Consider the following 21480-nt stretch of genomic DNA (forward strand, 5'->3'; position numbering starts at 1 on the left):
CAATAAATATTTTAGTTAATGCTCGGAGAGAGTGATTCTAGACAGATTCTCTTCAGGCATAGTTCACTTTACCATGGGGTTGGCTCTGGCCATCACTTTTCTTAACGTGCCTGCAGAGTACAGAACTGTAATTTGACTTGTTTCATATATTTGATTGGCTGGTTGTTTTTTCAGGGCTGGGATATACATACGGTTGATGCATACTGTTGAAAATCTCAGTGAAGTGTGGATTATGGTAGGATTGTATTACAGTTAACATCTGAAGATTGTTTTTGAAAGTTGAGGAATACATTAGATGTTGCCAGTGCTAAATTTCATGGTTGGGACAGCTTTTTTATCATTGCAATGCTGTGACACCAGTATCTCTTTTTTCCCTTTCTTTTAGGATTTAAAACCTAGTAACCTAGCTGTGAATGAGGACTGTGAGCTGAAGGTAAGGTGGTGTTAGTGTACACATAGCTTGTGGGCAGCCTAGCAATCATTTGTTTAACAGGTCAGGACCTGAATATCGTAACAGGAAAATGTAGGCACTAATATAAGCCAGTCTGTTGACCCCTGGACAAATATTTTAGAATTTATGAGTCTTTGTACACTGTTGGCTCATAAGGTATTTAATAAAAGTTCCACTTTAGTTATTCCATGGTTGTGTATTTGTGGTACTGTTGAACTGCTCTTGTTTGAAATTGGGCACAGTGCGGTTAGGGAGTCACATAAGAGCTGTAAATCCTTGACAAATTTAGTCTTACAAAAGTATGTTTCACCAAACCTATTTCTGGAAGTGTTCAGCAACATTTATTTTCATCCATTTTTTGCATCTTCTGCAAATGTAGCTAATCAGATCAAAAGTCCAGTTTGTCCTTTAAAAAAAAAATGTACCAGTGCATTACTATCTTCCCTGTTCTGCAGATTCTGGATTTTGGATTGGCACGACACACAGATGATGAGATGACGGGGTATGTAGCAACTAGGTGGTACAGAGCTCCTGAGATCATGCTGAACTGGATGCATTACAATCAAACAGGTACGGTGTCTCATTAATCAAACCATCAGAGATTTGTGTAATAAAACTGTATCATATAATTCTGTGCCACAGTGGAATTGCCTCACTCTGTTGTAATAAAAAACGACCTAATTTTTCAAGCATAATTTGACATCTTTATCATTAACGGAACCAGGTCTGTATCTGAAGTTGTCAAATTCATGTTTATCAAGAGTACAAATATGTGCTTTTTCTTGCTGTCATACTAAAGCTAAGCATTTTAGGATTAGGTTAACCATTGCAATTGGTTTTATTTAAATCTTTTGGAATACTGGAACAGAGATCTGGCTAGAGGAGTCTGGCTTCTAAATTCATTCTGCTTTTTCCTCAGTTGATATTTGGTCTGTTGGATGTATTATGGCTGAACTGTTGACTGGAAGAACGCTATTCCCTGGTACAGACCGTATCCTTTAAAAACATCTAAAAATGAACTGAAACATTCATTTTCACACACAGCAACATGTAACCCAAGGAAGACTTAGGAACCAGCTCTGCACTTTGGTGTTGGAATTATTTCTATGCAGATGAATGCATTTTGAGAACTACTGCTGCATTCTCCAAGAATGCTTTTTGCAGGTGGTTGAAATGCATTATTTCAGTCTGTGGTTTAACATTAGGGTTTCACTTTCTCTGTCTTTGCTTGTTCTTCTCTTTAAAAGCTTTGAAAGTGGTCTTCCACCTTGAAGGGAAAATGTAATTACTTTTTTCAGCATCTCTGAGATCTGTTTTCCAGTTCCAGTAATTTAAATGTCCTGTCAAACTACTTCAAATTTGATACTAAGGTTCTATGAGAAGACCGGTTCCCTCATAATGTTTGGCAACCCCAGAGTAAAGGGATATCTTGACAAGTCAGTGTCTTGGCTAGTAAAAGGGAAGAATATATAATCTACAGGTAGATCTGTTAATCTGTTCTTATGTAACTAGTAAATATGACACAAAATAAAGGATTCTGTGTTGGCCCATAAGAAAAATTCCAAAATCCATATTATGGCAATACTTTTATTAAGCCAACCAAAATAGTGGGCAAGCAATCGAGTTCTCAAATCAAGACTTGGGAAGAGAATGCATGGCTGGTGGTAATACCATGGCTGTGCATTTTGGAAGATTCTAAAGGCAAAATGTGGAAAGAGGTAGTAGGCTCCAAAATGAAACTCTTAAATGCTGTGTTGCTGTTTCTTTGTACCAAGGTTTACTTGAAAGGAAGAAACAATGGCAAATTTCCTATCTTTGGAACTACAAAAACCAGCTGTTACTCAGGTCTGTCTCCATCCTTACATGAAGCACACAGGTTTATGTTTTATGTGACTTGGATAGATGGAAAAGCAAAATAAAGAGGAAGGGCTATAGCTCTGGGTTGGAGCATCTGCTTCTTACCTTCCTAAAGAGAAAGGCAGTCTTATTAACATAAGTGTACTTTTTTTTTACCTTGCACCCCTCCTATACTTAACTTTTACCCACCTGAACTTTCTACCTCTGATAATATAAATACTATCTACTTTCTCTTCATTCTTCTCTACCTGTCCAGGTCACACAAAAAGTAAACCTGTATGGCGTTTCACCTAAAGATAGAAGCAAACCAGGGTACCAGTTGTTTTTTGTATACAAATTTTGTTTAAAAAAATAAAGATGGGAAATCAGGTATTATCAGCCCATCTTTATACCTTGGTGCAACCTGATACCTGCATAGCGCTTACAGAACCTCATTTGAATGTCTGCTGCTTCCTCCCGCAGTATGCCACAGGATTCTTTATCAAGTGCAGACTCATGGCTTTACCACTAGCTAAATATTCTGTCCCCAGCCCCCCATTTTATCCACACAACAGCCTTAGGCTGAGCAACAGGGACTGGCCCAAGGTCATCCAGTGAACTTCATGACTGAGTGGGGACTTGAATCTTGGTCTCCAGGTCCTAGTCCAATACTTAAGCCTCTTTAACATACTGGCACACTCTATAATATAAAAAAGTGTTCTGTGTATAATTCAGAAGATGTATTTGGTCCCTAATCTGAAGTCTAAATCATTGGCAGGATCCGTGCAACCCTTTTATTAGTTATTAATGGAGAGATTTTGAAAGATATGAATATCTTGATATTCTGTCCAGTTGCACTGTGTCCACCAAAATATGTTCTATGGGAATGAAACATCTAAAAGTTTCCGGGTTATCCGTCTAAAAGTAATAAATAAATGGATTGAATCCTAGGGAAATAAAATATATTTTTGCATTTAGTTTTCCGACTAGTAAATATTGAAGGGGAGTGTGTGATGTTGATCTTTGTGGAAAAAACTTAACACATTTATTTTAGGTTTTAGGCTAATATTAGAAGGTGTGAAGATGGTCAAAGTCATTTATTTTATGGTTGTTTTTTACCAAACTTTCCCAGAATAGATGAGGCAAATGTGAAAACTATATGATACATTTATAGCCTAGATGTTGGATTTTTCCTTGTTTTTGTTGTGTTATCCCTTTGCTTTCACTTCTTCCTGTTCACTTCTCCTTTTCCAAGACCCTTACAGTTGTCTTTCTTCTTCTCTTTTTCTGTCTGAGGTATGTAGGAAAAAAAGTTTCTTGCCTAAAGGGCAAAATAGACATGTTTTAACTATGTTGGGTGCAATTTTCATTTTTACAATATAAATATTTGTACTCTTTTCTCTATTACATGTACATACTCCTCTTTATGAATGGTCCTAAATGAAGTTGTGTTTGCCTTCCACAAATCTTCACTCCAAATGTGGCAGTTATTTAAGGCTAGGGTGGGCAGTGATAACCATTTCTGTCAGCTTCTTAATGGGAATAATGGATATGCATTCAAGGAATAATAACACATTGGCTTACATTATAAGAATTCTGTGAGTACACACAGCATGCAAATTGGTTTAACCAGTGGCAGGAATTTGTAAAGCAAGCTTTTATTGCTCAGCTCTTGGAAATCTGATCTGCAGGAGATAGTGGGTTTGGGGGCTCCATTAGTGGGAGTTGCCAACTTTAACACTTGATGATCAGCAGCTACAGGTAAGGGAATGATTAAATGCCCAAGCTGTAATTGGTTAATATGCTGCATGTGCAGACTTAACTTCCATAGCTAAATTATGTGTTTGAAAATTGCTAGAGGTTTGAGCATAACCAAAGTTGTATTTGGTAGCACTGAGTAAAATCTAATCTAAGTAAAATCTAAAATCTGGTTATTGCTGAACAGAGTTCATATTTCTTCTATCCTAACCCATATTAGGGTGCTCTCCATATTTTGAAATCGTAAATAGGGAATCGGGGGCTGGGCCTGTGTCTTCAAGTAATGTACCTTGATTAACCTATTTGGGACAAGTTGCTTTTTTAAAAATAATAATAAATCTTACTAACTGAATTACTACAATGATCTGGAATGACTAATTGGACTGTGATGTAGAATTTGTTATAAACATATTCTAAGTCAGGAAGATTTCTCAAAAAGTAGCCATATCAGAATAACGTGTTCTGGGTACTCTTGGTCTTGAATGCCCACTTGGACCTGGCATCTGGATTTTGCTTTAAACTTGGCTTTTTGATGTATTCACTGTTGGTTGTGGTAGCAAACTTTTCCCTTTTCTGTATGGTCAGTATTGGGACTTGCCAGTTCTTGAAATTCATTCTTTTCTGAGATCTGCATGCTTTTCTTTGCTCATGGCTTTCTATGCACTCTGTTTACTTTTGCTCTGAGTTTACTAACAACTCTTTTTTAGTTAAGTAGCGGTTCACACATTATATTGTTGATATATAGATGCAACAATCTTGTAATATTTTAACTGATTCATTGTGTTGGTTAGCTGCTTCCAACTGCCTTCTGCTTCTTGCCCTAGAAAAGACTTTGTAGTAAAGTAATTAATGTTTGTCCGTGTACGCAGCAGATACAGTCTGTAAAAAAATAAATAGCACTGACAGCAGATATAGTTTTAATTACATTCAGATAGCACTTAACTTTCAAATACTTCAAACAACCAGAAAATGGTTGACTTACCATTATTTAAATGGCACATGGATTCATACTTTTGGTTGTACTATATAGTGTTCCCTTGTTTTAATTTACAAACTTGTGTTAACTTGTTCTGGCTGAAGGCTGAAGCAAATAGATGAAAACTGGCATCTTCTTTCAAAGATGAGCCTACATTGTGCAGGTTGTGGTTGGAGGCCTCAATTCAAATCCAGCCCAGAATTCACAAAGTAGCTTTTGGGAAGTTACTGCTAGAAAGTAACTTGCTTTAAGGCTTAGTATAAGGTGGGAATTATTTTGCAAATTGAATTTATATCCTGCCATTCCTTAGGACAGCCCTGATGCAGTTTCAAATTCAGGAGATTAGATTTTAATATTCAGGGGCTGGAAAGTTCTCACTCTCCAATAGCTATGGGATTTCCTATGCAGTCAATAACTTTTTCTTACTCTCCCCACCATTGGGAGTATTGCTCATGAGCCCCAAGCCTGCTTTCCGATCTTAAGGATAGCAATTCCAGGTGGGGTATAAGTTCTAGGGCCCCTAAGGAGTTTGTGACTAAGAGTGGGACTTTTTCAATCATTTCCCTGCTATGTTACACTAGCTGTTGTCTGGAAAACTCCCAGAGAGGACAGTGGAGGGAAGCAAGTGTAACTCATTAAAATATATATAAAGGTAAAGGTACCCCTGCCCGTACGGGCCAGTCGTGTCCGACTCTAGGGTTGTGTGCCCATCTCACTTAAGAGGCCGGGGGCCAGCGCTGTCCGGAGATACTTCCGGGTCACGTGGCCAGCGTGACGAAGCTGCTCTGGCGAGCTGGCACCAGCGCAGCACACGGAAACGCCGTTTACCTTCCCGCTAGAAAGCGGTAGCTATTTATCTACTTGCACTTTAGGGGTGCTTTCAAACTGCTAGGTGGGCAGGAGCTGGGACCGAAAGACGGGAGCTCACCCCGCCGTGGGGCTTCGAACCGCCGACCATGCGATCGGCAAGCCCTAGGTGCTGAGGTTTTACCCACAGCGCCACCCGCGTCCTAAAATATATATAACTGCCCATTAAATACTATGATAAAATGTCCAGATGGGTTTGGTGACATGGGGTCTCCAATTGTAATAAAAGTCACTGATTTCACAAAAAGGATTAGGACTGAGTGTAAATAGTGTTGACCGCCAACTTCTACAAAGTTGAAGTGTTGACAGCACCTGAAGTAGCCAGCATCCTAGAAAGCCTTTACCAACCTGGTGCCCACTAGGTTGAGGTAAATTGGTTTTGTGCACTATTAAAATTAGCCTCAAAGTTGCTACTTTACTCAAGCTTTAAAAGTTAAGTGACAGCAATTTCTACTTACAGGTAGGTAGCCGTGTTGGTCTGCCGTAGTCGAAACAAAACAAAATAAAAAAATAAGTAAAAGAAATAAAATTCCTTCCAGTAACACCTTAGAGACCAACTAGGTTAGTTATTGGTATCTGAAGAAGTGTGCATGCTCACAAAAGCTCATACCAATAACTAACTTAGTTGGTCTCTAAGGTGCTACTGGAAGGAATTTTTTAATTTTATTCTATTTATTTTGTTTCGTTTTGAGCAATTTCTACTTTCACTATCACCGGTGCATGCTAGTCTTTTACCATACTGCTTCTGCCACTAAATCTTAACTATTACTAATGACTGGGAGTATAGGTCTAACCTAAAATAATCACAGCATCAATTATACCTGTTAATCACCATTGTATTCTGATTGCAAAATGTGCATGTTTGCCACTATTGGATGGTAAATTGGAATGGTGGACAAGCCTTAGTAGAGCAATTAGAATATAGAGCACAGAGCAGAGCAAAAAAAAGCACTTTAACCTTAGAACCTCAAGAGATCTGTTTTCAGTTTCAGTTCCTTTGGGCAGAAGCTTGGGTATATTTTCTCTTCTAAGGGTAGAAAGATTTAGACTGTAAAGCTATAGTTCTAAAGATTCTAGGTGCACTCGTTCTATTCTGAATTAGGAATTGCCTCATCCCTTCCATGAACAGGAAAATTGCAACTTGTGAAAGAGGAACCACATTGGGTAAATTCAACCTTGCAACAATTGATCACTCACATAAGCAGTTGTCTCCATATGTTAGCTGCTTGCAGAAACAAATGTGGCTAAATGTGTCCACATTTCTTGAACAGATTTGGGTGTAGGATTTTCATCAGGTGGCTATTTAAATGGTATGTGTCTTCTACATTAGATGTGTGCTAATATTACTTATTATTATTATTTATTATTATTTTGATTGAGACATTTGGTTTTCTTTTTTCCCCTTTAGTTTTATTCGGCTGCTGCTGTGATTTTTTTTCTCCCATTTTATTTGTCCCAGCATTTTCCTTTATGGTCCATCGTTAGATATTGATCAGTTGAAGCTCATTTTGAGACTCGTTGGAACACCAGGGCCTGAGCTTTTGAAGAAAATATCTTCAGAGTCTGTGAGTTTAAAGCTTGACTGTAATGCCTTGCCTTTTTGGATTTTGTGTTTTCCCTTTTGCTTTGCTTGCTTGTAGACTGCATCTATCTCCTTCCTGGTTAGTTTTGTCTTAAGCTTGTTTCCTTAGACACATCTTATTTTCCTTGGACACATCTTGAATCCTCCCCTCTCTGCCTCTGTACTAGTCTTCATGTCCCATCTTACCTTCTATTTTCTGTCTGTAGGCTATACTAAGCTTAGCTGAACACTGTGTACTTCATTGCACACTCTTGTTAAACGCTGTTAGGCACATGCTGCTACCAATATCCCATATATATCACATCTCCTAATGGATAGTGCTTTCTTTAACTTGGATTTTGGGACTTGCTTTGAGTGCTCTTTCACAAACTGTTTCAAGAAGGGGGAAATGTTTAGGAACAAGTACGAGCATGAATCATGTTAAAAGCCACACAGTAAATTCCTGTTGTCACTAATACAAACAGCTTGTTGTTGGATCACAACATTGACCTCAGCCCTAAAAGTGCTCAGTCATAAAGGTGATATGCATGGAAGTAATGATACAGCTGGGGTTTCCCCTCCATAAGTAGGATTGTTCTGCATTCATGGGATGATAGCTAATCTACATTCTAGACTTCAACATAGGGAGCAGCTGGGTGTTGCAGCTTACCAGAATAGCAATGAAAGTTGGGAAGGCGCCCCTGGGCGAGTGCAGGTTTGGCTTCACCAGTGTGCCTCTGCAATCCTGTCACCACTGCTGCCTGGTCCTCCCCTATCCCTGCAGCGTCCTAGTAAGAAGCAGCAATGCCAACTCAGTAGGGTAGCCCTGTAGCCTACTCTCATCACACTGGTCACTGCTACTTACGCATAGATGATTTTGTTGTATAAAATATTTTGATTAGAAACTCATTTAAAATAGATCTACAAGAACCCTAATTTAGATTAGGCTTACTGAAGAGATTCAAACGTGTTCGGAAATAAGAGGGGAAATGAGCTGAAAGGAACCCACAGATTCAACATATCCATATTTGTTTACTAAATCATGTTTGCCGGTTTAGCCATAAAGCTGTGGTGGAGAGCCTGCATGGTGTAGTGGTTAAGAGCAGTGGACTTGTAATCTGGTGAACCGGGTTCACTTCCCCACTCCTCCAACGTCTAGCTGCTGGGTGACCTTGGGCTAGTCACACTTCTCTGAAGTCTCTCAGCCTCACTCACCTCAGAGTGTTTGTTGTGGGGAAGGAAGGGAAAGGAGATTGTTAGCCGCTTTGAGATTCCTTACGGGGAGTGAAAAGCAGGATATCAAGTCCAAACTCCTCCTCCTCTTCCTCCTCCTCCTCCTCCTCCTCCTCCTCTTCTTCTTCTTCTTCTTCTTCTTCTTCTTCTTCTTCTTCTTCTTCTTCTTCTATCACTAAATGGAGTGTGAGGAGGATGGGCCTATGAAACCTGTACCCCTACCCTGCCTTACCCCCTTAAGGTCTGCTGCTTGAAGAATTGATGCTGGAACAGGGAGATGGGGAATTAAAGCAGCAGTTTTCAGGTAGGTAGGGCAGGGAAAGGGGTTGTTCCCACCAATCACACCACCCTTCTTCATTGGCTAACCAACAAGCAGGTATTTAACAAACACAGCTGTTGAGCCCCCAGTAGTTTTCTGGAATTAGGCTGATAGTACTTGAAAAATACTTAAAAGTTATAAAAATAAAAAGGATTCTTCCTTCTGTGAAGTGCTGTGAATAGATGAAGTAGATAAGAAAGACAATGATGCTTATAGTCCTACTTTTTCACCTTTTGTACATCTTGGTTTTTGCTTCAGGAGGACCGAGTAATCAGCAGTTGGGTCATACTGCAAGAATTTAATGGAACATTTTTTCTGGGTTAAGGAAATAACTGGCTCCTCAGAACGAGCATATATTGACAGATGGATTTTTATTGTTTCTATAGTGCCATCTGTGCATATTGCATTTTACAAAGAACATGTTTGATAGGACCCAACCCCAAAGCATGTGTTCTTAGAAGAACAAAGCATGTGTTCTTACCTGTGCTGTATATCCATTGAAGAGAGTACTGAAAAGTCTAGCCCATCCCTTTATAGCCTTCTAAATAAGGGTCTGCTTTGGAGTAATTGGATTTTAAATGGCTGCATCTGCTCATAACTTTCTGCTTTGCAGTATCAGTATCTACATGTGTTCACAGCCAACTTGGCCCAGATCTTCTCCAGAAAACAATGCTGAGTGAAAAGTTCAGAATTAGATGACAATGCATACTGCAATACAGCAGCTTGTCACCTTAAGCATCTTCATACAGTTATTTGAGATGAAGTAGCAGATGAAGATTCTTCTTGGGTCATACCAGATGGTTGTCTGGAACACCCTTGCTATGAAACATGGATCAGATGCAGTCTTGACTGGATGTGTGTTAAGTAGCAAAAAGTATGTAAACTGTTTTGATGAAATGTAGGAATGATTGCCAGGAGGTAAGTAAAGGTATAAAATGGCAGCATTGAAAAGCAGGGCATTTGAAGTTAGAGAGTGATTTTAACTCCCTCTGTGTGCCCCAAACTTGAGCTGTGTATCTTTTTAGAGCAGGGAGGAGCAGCTTTTTTGTTCATATACTTGCTGTGTATGAGCCCTTTCGTTGACTGGGTGGGGGATAGAGAAGAGCCATGCTACTCTTGTGTGTTTGAGGGTATTAGAGGGGTAATAAGAGATGGTGCCATTATAGTTGAAGCAGATTGGTCTCCTGCTTACCCCACCCATCTTACTTGCAGGTTGGGGGTTGTAACCATAAGATATCAGATCTGAATAGAATGTAAATCAAACTGCCTTGACAAACACATAGCCTTTGCCTTTCTTTACTGATGTGGAAGTTGGTAATATTCAGGCTAACACATTCAGTTTCCCCGGGACCGGTTTCCATTGGTTGTCTAATTTAAGGGAGATAATAGAATCTCTAAAACTTCCAGTCTGTAGTAATCTCCATATATGCATATCCTTTATACCTGTCTGAAACATATAAAGGCCTGAAAATAGGCTCACTTTCCAGCCAGTTTGGAGCCTGTGGTTTAATTAAAAATCCTACAGTGGTGGAAGAACTGTGGAGGATTCCTCCCTCCCAACTTGACATGAATTCCAATAAATAAGAAGTTTTTTGCTTTTGTAGACAAAGTAGCAATGTCAAATAGTATCAAATAGCAACATTATCTAAATAGGGAAATTAACTAGATTTTTTAAGTTGTGAAAACTTTTTAGGCTAGAAAATTATCTCAGTAAAAGGACTTCATTTGGTTCTGCATATAATTAAAGCATAGCTAGACAACATACTTGAAAAAAAATCCTTGTCCTCTTTCCTCCCCATATATCATGTGCAGTTGAACAAAATAAAATGCTGTATAAAGAAATGTGCTACATGAAACTTAACCTGACTACTATGCACTACTATTCACTGTACAGATGTTTGTTTTGCCATAGTTGCCATTAAATTGGCTTTCTCTTGATCACTGACACCTAACATTGCATATTTCTCTATTAGCATTCATATGGACAAGTATCTCAGATACTGCATCCTCAGTGTATTAGCTTGTGCAGCAAAAGAGTGAAATCTAAGCTTTGTAGAGCCAGATAGAATAAAATAGTATATCTTTAGCAGCCATCAATTGGCTCACTTCCTTGTTCAAGGTGACTTCTGTTTCTAAAAGGGGCCAGCACCCAGTTTAAGGCTGCCAATTGATTATTATAAACAGTGAGCAAGCATCTGGCTTTACTGAAAGATTATTAACTGTTTTCTGATTTTACTTTCTGGTCCGCTTTCCTGTAATACAAAGATGGTGTGACACACAGAGTGGTAATTGCCTATAGTGTGCAGACTAGATGCCTTTTGCGTAATTGTCTTGATTGTATGTTCACACTGATGCTGAAATATTAACAAAGCCCTTGACTAGGCACCTAAGATATTAACCAGCTTCAGCAGATAATGCGTCTGACGGGGACACCCCCTGCATATCTCATTAACAGGATGCCCAGCCATGAGGTGAGATGTGGCAGGGTGTGCATAGTGGTCTGCAGTTCAAAACATTTCTTTATTCATTGATCTTTAGCCCATCTTCCAGGGCATAGTCCTACTAACGCTGCTCACAAAACTGAAACAGCATAGAACACTTAAATACATTATCACAACTCTGTCTCCCAGTCTAAAACCAACAGTGTTTAAAAACCCCAGCACACTGCACTTAAACAGAAGATAGACCTGAACAGTTCAGAATCTACTTTAAGGCAAATATAATTGGGTCTCATGAATTCATAGAGGTGGAGCTACTACAACAGAAGTCTGTCTCTGCCAGAGGACTAGCGATTAAGGCTCTTAAGGCCCAGGCAGGCCCATATGGGTGCTGGCAGTCCATCAGAGAACCTGCTGCCAAACACTTTAGGTCTTTAAAGGCTAAAACCATCACTTTACATTGAGCCTTGAAGCAAGCTGGCAACCAGTGAAACTGGTATTATGTAAGGTTCTCAAAACACCTAGCCCCCACAAGCATTCTAGCAGCTGAGTTTCCAGAGCACATTAAAAAGGTAAAGGTAAAGGACCCCGACAGTTAAATCCAGTCGCAGACGACTCTGGGGTTGCGGCGCTCATCTCGCTTTATTGGCCAAGGGAGCCGGCGTACAGCTTCCGGGTCATGTGGCCAGCATGACTAAGCCGCTTCTGGCAAACCAGAGCAGCACACAGAAACACCTTTACCTATTTATCTACTTGCACCTTTTTTGACGTGCTTTCAAACTGCTAGGTTGACAGGAGCTGGGACCGAGCAACGGGAGCTCACCCCGTCACAGGGATTCGAACCACCGACCTTCTGATAGGCAAGCCCAAGAGGCTCAGTGGTTTAGATCATGGTGCCGCCCACGTCTCTCTATCCAGAGCACATTATGATAGTATAATTTGCAGGTTGTCAGAACATCGATAAGTGAAGCAAGGTCTGCTTCTCTGCATAGAGCCACAACTGGTGAACTTTCCTAAGCTGATAGAAAGCTTCCCTTTATAGTAACTAGGATTTTTAAAAATGTGCTACTGCACAGCTGTAGGCAGCATAATTAGCTTATACTTTGGGTCTTTTAATAGCAAGTAATGAAAATCCACAAAAGAGAACCAAATTTGCTGAAACTTTCTAATTAAGTAGTCAACAGATTGTAACCATCCAGTTCAAATGGGACTCTTCTAGTTAGTTGCAGAAACAACATTTGTATTTGGTTAGTGCTCAACTACATAAAGACACCTGGATGCCACTGCTGACCTCCAGGAACTTGTCCTCACTTGCAGCAACTTTCAGTATATAACAGGCAATGTTCTTCCAGCCTTACAACTCATAGTGCCCTAGTTCCAATGCTTGTTAATTGTATCTCTGTCGCTGTGGTCAGTCTGGATGAGAAGGGGATGAGGATAAGATAGATGCTGATTAAGCTCAAGCAGGAAAAGGTAGGCACTCAAAGGAGCTTATAATGATTAGGAGGCACAACCTTAAAAAAATGTTTTTTTCTTTTTCTCCAGGCAAGAAACTACATACAGTCTTTGTCTTACATGCCGAAGATGAATTTTGAAAATGTATTTATTGGTGCCAACCCCTTGGGTAAGACTTATCAGCAGTTCCATTACAGTGGAGAATTCAACGTGCAAACATTGAGATGTTTAATGTCTCTCGAGACAGACTGATGTTTTAAAATAGTGCTCTTTGTCCAGGAGGTGAAATAACTATTTAATTTTTTTATGGACTGCCTTTCTCAACAAAGTCAATGCGAGGCTCAAGCCCACAACTCCTGCTCTACTGACGGAGCTATCCCAGCTCATTAAGTTCAACTCTGCATCTTAGTGAAAACTTGCTTTATTTGTAAATTTTGGTTCAAGAGATAATACAACCAAGTGTTAGTTTGTTAAATACTACTTTTAGCTTCCTGTCTGAAGAGGAATCCAAAGCTGTCCACTCCGATTTGTTTTCTTGCAGGTGCTATTTGCAAAGCAGGTATTGATTGCATACCGCTTGGGATATATATTAAAGTAATACTCCCAAGTACAGCTTGAACCATAAATTACTCTCCATTGTGAAATTATAATAATCCTTGGACTGCTGGGACTGAATCCTTATCTACTATAGTTGGGATGGGGAACTTTTGGCCCTCTTGATGTTGTTGGACTCCTGACTTCCATTAGTCCCAGCCATTATGGCCAATGGTCAGGGGTGATGGGAGTGGTAGTCTAGTCACATCTGAAGGGCCACAGGTTTCCTGCCCTACAGCTTTAGGTGGGACTTTTTAAGAACTGTTGTACAATAATTCTCTCTCTTCCTCCTCCCTTGACCCCTGAAGCTGTAGATTTGCTGGAGAAGATGTTGGTGCTGGACACAGACAAACGAATCACTGCTGCTGAAGCATTGGCTCATGCCTATTTTACGCAGTATCATGACCCAGATGATGAGCCAGTGGCAGATCCCTATGATCAATCCTTCGAAAGCAGAGAACTTGATATTGAAGAATGGAAAAGTAAGTTTTCTGGGAGACTGGTTTGGTAAGACAGGTCTTGATGGGTGGCATTCACAAATACTATTACTGTATGCTCATATAGTGAAAGCAAAACTTGACAGGAGGTGATAAAATATCATGCAAGTCAGTATTACTTTATTCAAAGTAGGGGCAGGGGGCGGTAGGAGAAATAGCTCAGTTCTGGTGGTATATTGTAAAAATAAATAAAAAATACAGTCCTTTGAATTTGGTGTCATATTAGGCCTGAACCTAATTGGTGGGGGTTCACAAAACCCTTCTTATTTCCATGTGCTGTTCACTGTCAGTAGTGCTTTCTACAGCTTGCAACATATTTGCCTTTAAAACTGAAGAAGTGGGACTTCTGTCAGATTGAATAATTCTGTAGGGAATAATGTAGGCAGCATAATATGCAGTTAATCAGAACTGGATACATGATGTCACAATCAAACTGGAGTGAGGGGGGCCTTGCTCTGTGAGGGGTGGGGTGGAGGTGGAACACATCCAATGTTTCTCACATCCTGCCCAACCGTTGCCAAAGTGGAGGTGTGCAGTTCATGAGGGGTGAAGTCTGTAACACAATGTTCTCCTCAGTTTCTGCATAGTGTTGCATAAAACTGCTGCTCACAAAAGCAGTAAGTTTATCCTTACTGAATTTGCTTATTGGCCCAATCCACCTCACTACAGATTCTAAATATCTATAATTGGGGATTCTACTGCTTCATTAGGATTTGAGGAAAAAGAGTCATCAGCATTCTGCACTTCAAATCCCCACAGTAGTTTGTAGACTTGACAGAACTGGGCCAGCAGCTGCCATGTGTTCTGTCACCTTGTTCTAGCACAGTGATGACCAAACTTAGTCCTCCAGCTGTTTTGGCACTACAACTCCCATCATAGCTAGCTAACAGGACCAGTGGTTAGGGATGATGGGAATTGTAGTCCCAAAAAAGCTAGAGGGCCAAGTTTGGCCATCACAGCGGTCCAGCAAGTAGATTCAGGTCTGGCCTATAATTATGTGAATCCAGTGTGCAAATCTGGAAACAGCTAGTACTTAATTTTAGTTCAACAATCTTCGTTGACTCAGGATTGAATTAACTAGGAGTGATTCATTATCTTGTAGGGAAGGAACTGTTACCCACCGGCTGCACTAAAGTCAATGTGTCTTTCTTTTTCTCCACCAGGCCTAACCTATGATGAAGTAGTTAGCTTTGTGCCACCACCGCTTGATCAAGAGGAAATGGAGTCTTGAGAATCTATTTCTCTCTCTTTGTCCCATATCACTGTGAGGGGAAGGCCTTTTTCATATGGATTCTCCACATATCATTCAAGTGCCTCTTGCCGTGAAGATTCTCCTTGGTGGAAGGGTTTTGTGTGTAATTCTCATGTGTGTGTGTGTGTGTGTGTGTGTGTGTGTGTTGAATGGGGGTGGGTGGGAGAGTATTTATACAGTAACTGTATAAATAATGCTGCATGTTCTCTTGTATTTTTGTATACAGCCTGGGACATGCTTCTGAAGACCTGTTTGTTTGCTCTTTAGCCTTTACAGTTGGTAACCAGCTTTCATCGCTTATATGGCAAGGCAGATATTATGCAGGGAAGCTGAGATTTCAAATTCTCAGTAGCAATTCTTGCCATTAAATGGCTTTCCTATCAAGAAAAGACTTAAGATGATGGAAGCTGAACTTTTACTTGAACTGTGCCCTCTGCTTTCGAAGATAAGAGATAAGAGGGTGAGGGATGTCTTTCCATTCCATGCCATGCAGCTGCTTTACACCCATAGCCTCTTCCTAGTATTCTGTTCAGCAGGAAGGATGGGCCCATGAATGACTGGCTACCTGTTGGGAATATTTTGTCTGAACCAGTGTAAAAAAAAAGTTTAAAAAAAAAGTGTGTGCCTTAAATGACTGAGGAGAAATTGGAATCGGGGTTAGCGTTCTCTTAACAGTGGGATTCTGAGCTTGCTGCTTCCTAGGGTGTTGTGGGCCACAGAATACCCATGTATTACTGGCTGCTTTGGCCAGGATACAAATCTACCAAAAATAGGGTGCAGCCCTCATTTTTGGTATCCTCTCTCTTCCCTGCCCAGCTCTGAGATGCCCAGCAGTAGCTCTGTCATGCTGCCTGTTCATTTTGTATATCTTCTTAAGACAGAGTGTTTTGCATGTTGTAGCTGTGTGTGCATGTAGGCTTCTTTGTGTTATCTGGAGGAGGCACTGGGTTGGTAATCAGCTAATAAATTACTGTATTCACTACCATGGTCAGAGCCATATACAATTGCAGAATCCATCTATTCTTGTTCAACTCCTGGGTTGACATTTTGGGCACTTTTTGGATGAAAAGGGGCAAGCGAACATGCACCTTTCTTGGATCTTCCTTTTGTGGCTTTAAAAATGAGTTCATTTGTCAGTTTGTGTGTGCCTGAACACAAGATTCAGTTCACTGTATTCATATATGATAGAAATCAAGTAATGATGAGATTGCCCTATTTAGGGACTAAGAGGGGGGCATCACTTCAAGTATTTTGTGTCCATCAGGTGTTCTGGGTATCTGAGGTCCTATTTTTAAAGTATTTTCTGAAATTTATATAATGCAGGTATCATGCATGGATTGTACGTCTGTCTCTGAAAGAGTGAAGCTTTGCAGTATTTTTGTTTTTCCTAATGAATCTGGGATTTTAATGTATTTATCCCTTTTGTACAGAGAAGCCGCCAAAAAAGAAAAAGAAAAAAAAAAGATGGCATGTGGATAATAAAGCCATCAGTTCCTTCCTTTCTAGTGATCTCCCTTCAGGTCATACCCTCTGTAGAGAGACTTGGGGTCCAGAGAGCAGTGCTGCTTCATGCTTCTGGTTTGGAGGCCATCTTAAGACCAAACAAAGTCAACTCCCTCTGCTGGACCTGCAGTCTGGGTATTCAGATGGAAATGTAGATATATTCTGTAAAACATAACAGGAAAATTATTTTTATCAGTCGTTTTATGTGTAGATGCTACCGTGTGACTTTCATGCAGAAATGCTATAAAAAAGAATTAAAAAACTTATAGGTATTTGTGTGAGTGGGAATATCTCAGAAGTTGAGAGTCTATGTGGGAGCCCCTGTGGAGAGCACTCCCTGTCATTTAGTGTGGTGCTGTTCTACTGCCTCAACTCTGGACAGAAAGTACACACATTAAAAGATAATTTCTGCAAATTTGTATGTATCCAGGAACTTTGCTCTAACTGGTTATGCCATATAGGATTATCACACAATGCCACTGGTTTAAAATAAACCTATTTTTCAAACTTAATGGACTGGCGGTGGTGGTTGCAAATTAATGTGTGTCTGTAATTAAGGTGACTCATTCATTAAGGCAATGGATATGATGTGGCAATGTCTTACAGTTAGTAATTGCACTATGTGTAAAAAGCAAGGAAAAAAATCTTAACTGGCCACTGTGTGTTAGCTGGTGGTTGTGTTGCCTTTTTAAATGTCCCTCCCCAACCCAATTACTCTCTTGAATAAAATAATCAAACTAAGCCTGTTCAAATTTGTAAACAGATACCAAAGACCAATTACTCATCATTACATTTCAATGTTACGACTGGACTCTTGAAAGTACAGACTGTAAGGAATGGTTTTTAAGGTACCCCTGGTTTGTATCCATTTGAGTTGGTCAACTCTGAAAATGAGCTTCATAAACAAGTCTGAAGAAGCTGGAATTACATCTTCCATGGCCACACTACAAGAAGCTGTGCTTGTAAAGTTATAAGTCATTCTTAATCCTTCACATTTTACTGACATGCATTCATTGTGCTGGAACAGATATATTTTAAATAATAAAAAGGTGGTGTATCTGATTGGTGTGAAGTAGGTAGTGGAAAGAACAGATCAGAGGAAATAACATCTGCCTGCACTTTCTTGTAAACCTGGCTGAAATGTAAACTGGTGTCCGTAAAATATTCAGGACAAAAGAGTGTGCTTCCTTTTGGGATAAGATGGTGGGAATCCCTCAGCTATAGAGCTGTTATTAAGCTGGAGTTGTCAGTGAGGTGGTTATCTTTACCTTTTGTATAATTGTTTCTACACACTATTCTCCATCCAGGCAGACAAGAGCATTCAGCATTCAGGGATAAATTATAGCCAGGTAAAAACACTCAAGGAGGATGCAAAACAGGGCTGATGGGTATGGTGACAGAGTCCCTAAGGTCAGGTAGGGATGCCCTGAGGACCACATTTAGACCCAGGCTTGAGGTTCACAACCTCTTTAGTAGTCTTTAAAGCCAATTCTTTACATTAATCTCCAGAAATCTAATTGGCTATTTGCATTCCAGAATGTTGAGGCTTCCTTCTAATCGTTCTTAATCCTGGGGAAAAAGTGAAAAGTAGGATTCAGTCCTGGGTTCGGTCCTGGGCCAGTGGTTGGTTTTATAAACAACTTGGATGAAGGAATTGAGGGCAGATCCCACCAAACTGGGAGGGGTAGTTAAGGCTGCAGAAGACAGAACTGACATTCAATATGACCTTAACAGATTGGAGAACTGGCCCTAAACTAACAAAATGAATTTCAAAATAAATACAGTTAGGGTGCCACAATAATTGAATTTATGTGTGTGTGTTTTAAATGAAAACATAACAATTAAATAGACTGATTTCAGCAAAGATTCAGAGCCAAATGTTTGTTTCTATGTAAAATTTTCTTCATTGGATTTATTTGACAATCCCAAAAAACACTGGCTTGTACCACTGCAGTGCTAAATAAGCATCCCAACAGTGCAAGGATGCCTGCTTGCACAAAGTGATTCACACACCCCCATCATCCTCCCCAGGCACACCATAAATCTGTTATGGGGGTACCCCCAATATTACAGAGCAGATTTGGGAAGCAGGCAGTGGGACTTGAAGAGGGAAATCCTGTTCCACAAGCAGAAATCCTTGCACTAAAGAGATGCTTCCATACTTCTGTAATGGAAACAAGCCTGAGTGAAGTGTGACTACTGAACACCTAAATCTACACAATACATTGAAAGTCAATTGGAAATGTGGCTGTAATTGTGATCACCTTTTAAAATTATCCTTCAGAGCATTTACAAAGATCTCAAATATGCATACAAAAAGACAGTGTTGTAAAAGAGCCATATGTAATATGGCTAGGTCTTCAAAGTACTCCTACATTGTCTAGCAGAGCCCAGACAGAATGAGATTTGCCCATCTGCTGTGGCATAATTTGTAGATAAACGTAAAGGGACCCCTGACCGTTAGGTCCAGTCGCGGACGACTCTGGGGTTGCAGCACTCATCTTGCTTTACTGGCTGAGGGAGCCGGCGTACAGCTTCTGGGTCATGTGGCCAGCATGACTAAGCCGCTTCTGGCAAACCAGAGCAGCGCACGGAAATGCAGTTTACCTTCCCATCGGAGTGGTACCTATTTATCTACTTGCACTTTGACGTGCTTTCAAACTGCTAGGTTGGCAGGAGCAGGGACCGAGCAATGGGAGCTCACCTTCTGATCGGCAAGCCCTAGGCTCTGTGGTTTAGACCACAGCACCACCCGCCTCCCAATTTGTAGATACTCACTGTAATAGCACTCTTGCAGCCTTCTAAAATGTTTGATGTACCCTGGCTAATTTGAGCGCAAGGTGTCTCCCTGAGCAAAGGGATGAAAGCAATTCACAAGCATGACAAACTTGTCCATAATCACCATTCCCTGCATGAGCCTATTAGCTACAGATCCACATTTTTTCACTGTGATCAACCCTCTGACCGCTCATAATGCAATAATGCATTCATTTATCCAGCTAATTACAAGCGCCTGCAATCAGCATGTGATGATGTGATCAAGGGAATGGGAATGGCTCGTGGTAAGTAACTCAAGTAATTACCCAACCATAGTTGCCAAGCAGGGAGGCAACAAGCCAATCAGCTGGTTAGTTGTCCATCCAATTATGGCTATCATTTACTTGAAAAATATGAAGTCTCCCTCCATCTCCATCCTACAGGGGAACTCCTAGAAGGAGAAACTAGAGCTGTAATCCATTGACTGGACTATCAAGTGAGCTATAGAATTGTTCCTGGATAACTGGTGTAAATGAACTCTGTTTGCAATCATCTTTCAGATCCCTCCCGCTTATTTACACATGACTGTTGGGTGAAACTAATGATTAACTTTGTAGGCAGCTGCTAGTTGTACCACAGGCAGGTGATTTATCATCTTAGACCTACAAGTGGTTCTATTGCTAACTATCTTTGTCCTACTCCCCAGCCCGCCCACTGAAAGTCAGCACTTCTTCATTGTCTGGAAATGAGATCCATAACTTACAAAGCTGCACGCTGATCAGACAAAAGATATTTAAGAGTATAAGAGCCCTGCTGGATCAAACCATGGGTTCATCTAGGCCATGGGTAGGCAAACTAAGCGCCGGATCCAGCCCAATCACCTTCTAAATCTGGCCCGCGTACGGTCCGGGAATCTGTGTGTTTTTACATGAGTAGAATGTGTCCTTTTATTTAAAATGCATCTCTGGGTTATTTGTGGGGCATAGGAATTCGTTCATTTATTTTTTTCAAAATACAGTCCGGCCCCCCACAAGGTCTGAGGGACAGTGGACCGGCCCCCTGCTAAAAAAGTTTGCTGACCCCTGATCTAGGCCAGAGGGGGTGAATCTTTTTCAGTCTTCGAGACATAGTCACCATTGCCCACCCATACCTTTTCAAGGAGTGCTTGCCAGTGATGGGTGTAGATAAATCCAAAAGAAAGTGACTGCCCAACACACTCTAAAGTGCACACATTGCCACTCACCACGCACATGCATCTCTCTAAACACACCAGTGCTTTGTTTTCTGGTGGTACTCATTGGCACACAGTGCCAGCAGCTTAAAAATTAAATAAAATCTTGGCTTCTAAATCGAGCGTGTGAGGAGGATGTGCCTTTTCTCCCATGCCCATGGTGGCAAGCCCTTTGGCATTGCCAGCTCCAGTGGCACCACTTCACCCTCCTCCCATGGCGGCAGAGCTGTAGAAAGCTGCTGGGCTGCCACTGCACCCACCGCTGCTATTCAGCCAGCTCAGCAGGAAGCAGGTGGGCTGGGTTTATGGAGGCAGTGGCAACCTTGCAGGACTCTGGCTTCCTTAAAGGCCTTGCAGATGGCATTGAGGCGGAAGGCCACACCTCCTGGCAGCGAGGAGCCCAGCTCTGGGTGCTCGGCAAACACTCGCCCCACACCGAGCCCAGCTTGCAGCATGGCCTGCCCAATAGCAGCTGCAGCCAGTTTGGCTGAGAAGGGTACTTCATTGTGAGTAACAGCACACACACACACACACACACACACACAGAGAGAGAGAGAGAGATAAACAAAGCACTGCATGCAGGCCACATTTACATCTTAGCTACAGACCACATGCCTCTCCTATTCTCTCACAAACACACTTCTCACACACTCACCCTTCTTGACAGCAGTGGTGAACACTTGTCCAGATAATTCGCCACACCACCAGCACTTTTCATTGAGAGCTGCAATAGTGGCAGCTTTGCCACACCT

The 21480-nt window shown here is 40.9% G+C and overlaps 1 protein-coding gene across 2 annotated transcripts in view; it reads left to right on the forward strand.

The window, feature by feature from the left end:
• The window catches only part of MAPK14 (mitogen-activated protein kinase 14), a 31331-nt gene extending 14079 nt beyond the window's left edge, over nucleotides 1-17252 (forward strand). The window contains exons 6-12 of one of the 2 annotated variants that reach the window (XM_082227115.1): nucleotides 386-433; nucleotides 907-1021; nucleotides 1371-1442; nucleotides 11393-11472; nucleotides 12985-13063; nucleotides 13797-13970; nucleotides 15149-17252. In XM_082227115.1, coding sequence (XP_082083241.1) covers nucleotides 386-433; nucleotides 907-1021; nucleotides 1371-1442; nucleotides 11393-11472; nucleotides 12985-13063; nucleotides 13797-13970; nucleotides 15149-15216 — 636 coding nt within the window. In that variant the 3' untranslated portion in view covers nucleotides 15217-17252. Of the gene's footprint in view, nucleotides 1-385; nucleotides 434-906; nucleotides 1022-1370; nucleotides 1443-7373; nucleotides 7454-11392; nucleotides 11473-12984; nucleotides 13064-13796; nucleotides 13971-15148 lie in introns of both variants that reach the window. The other variant, XM_082227114.1, reaches the window with a different exon arrangement.
• The last annotated feature ends 4228 nt before the right edge of the window (nucleotides 17253-21480 follow it).

This window comes from Podarcis vaucheri (assembly GCF_965113315.1).
Source record: "Podarcis vaucheri genome assembly, chromosome: 6".
NCBI classification, from domain to species: Eukaryota; Metazoa; Chordata; class Lepidosauria; order Squamata; family Lacertidae; genus Podarcis; species Podarcis vaucheri.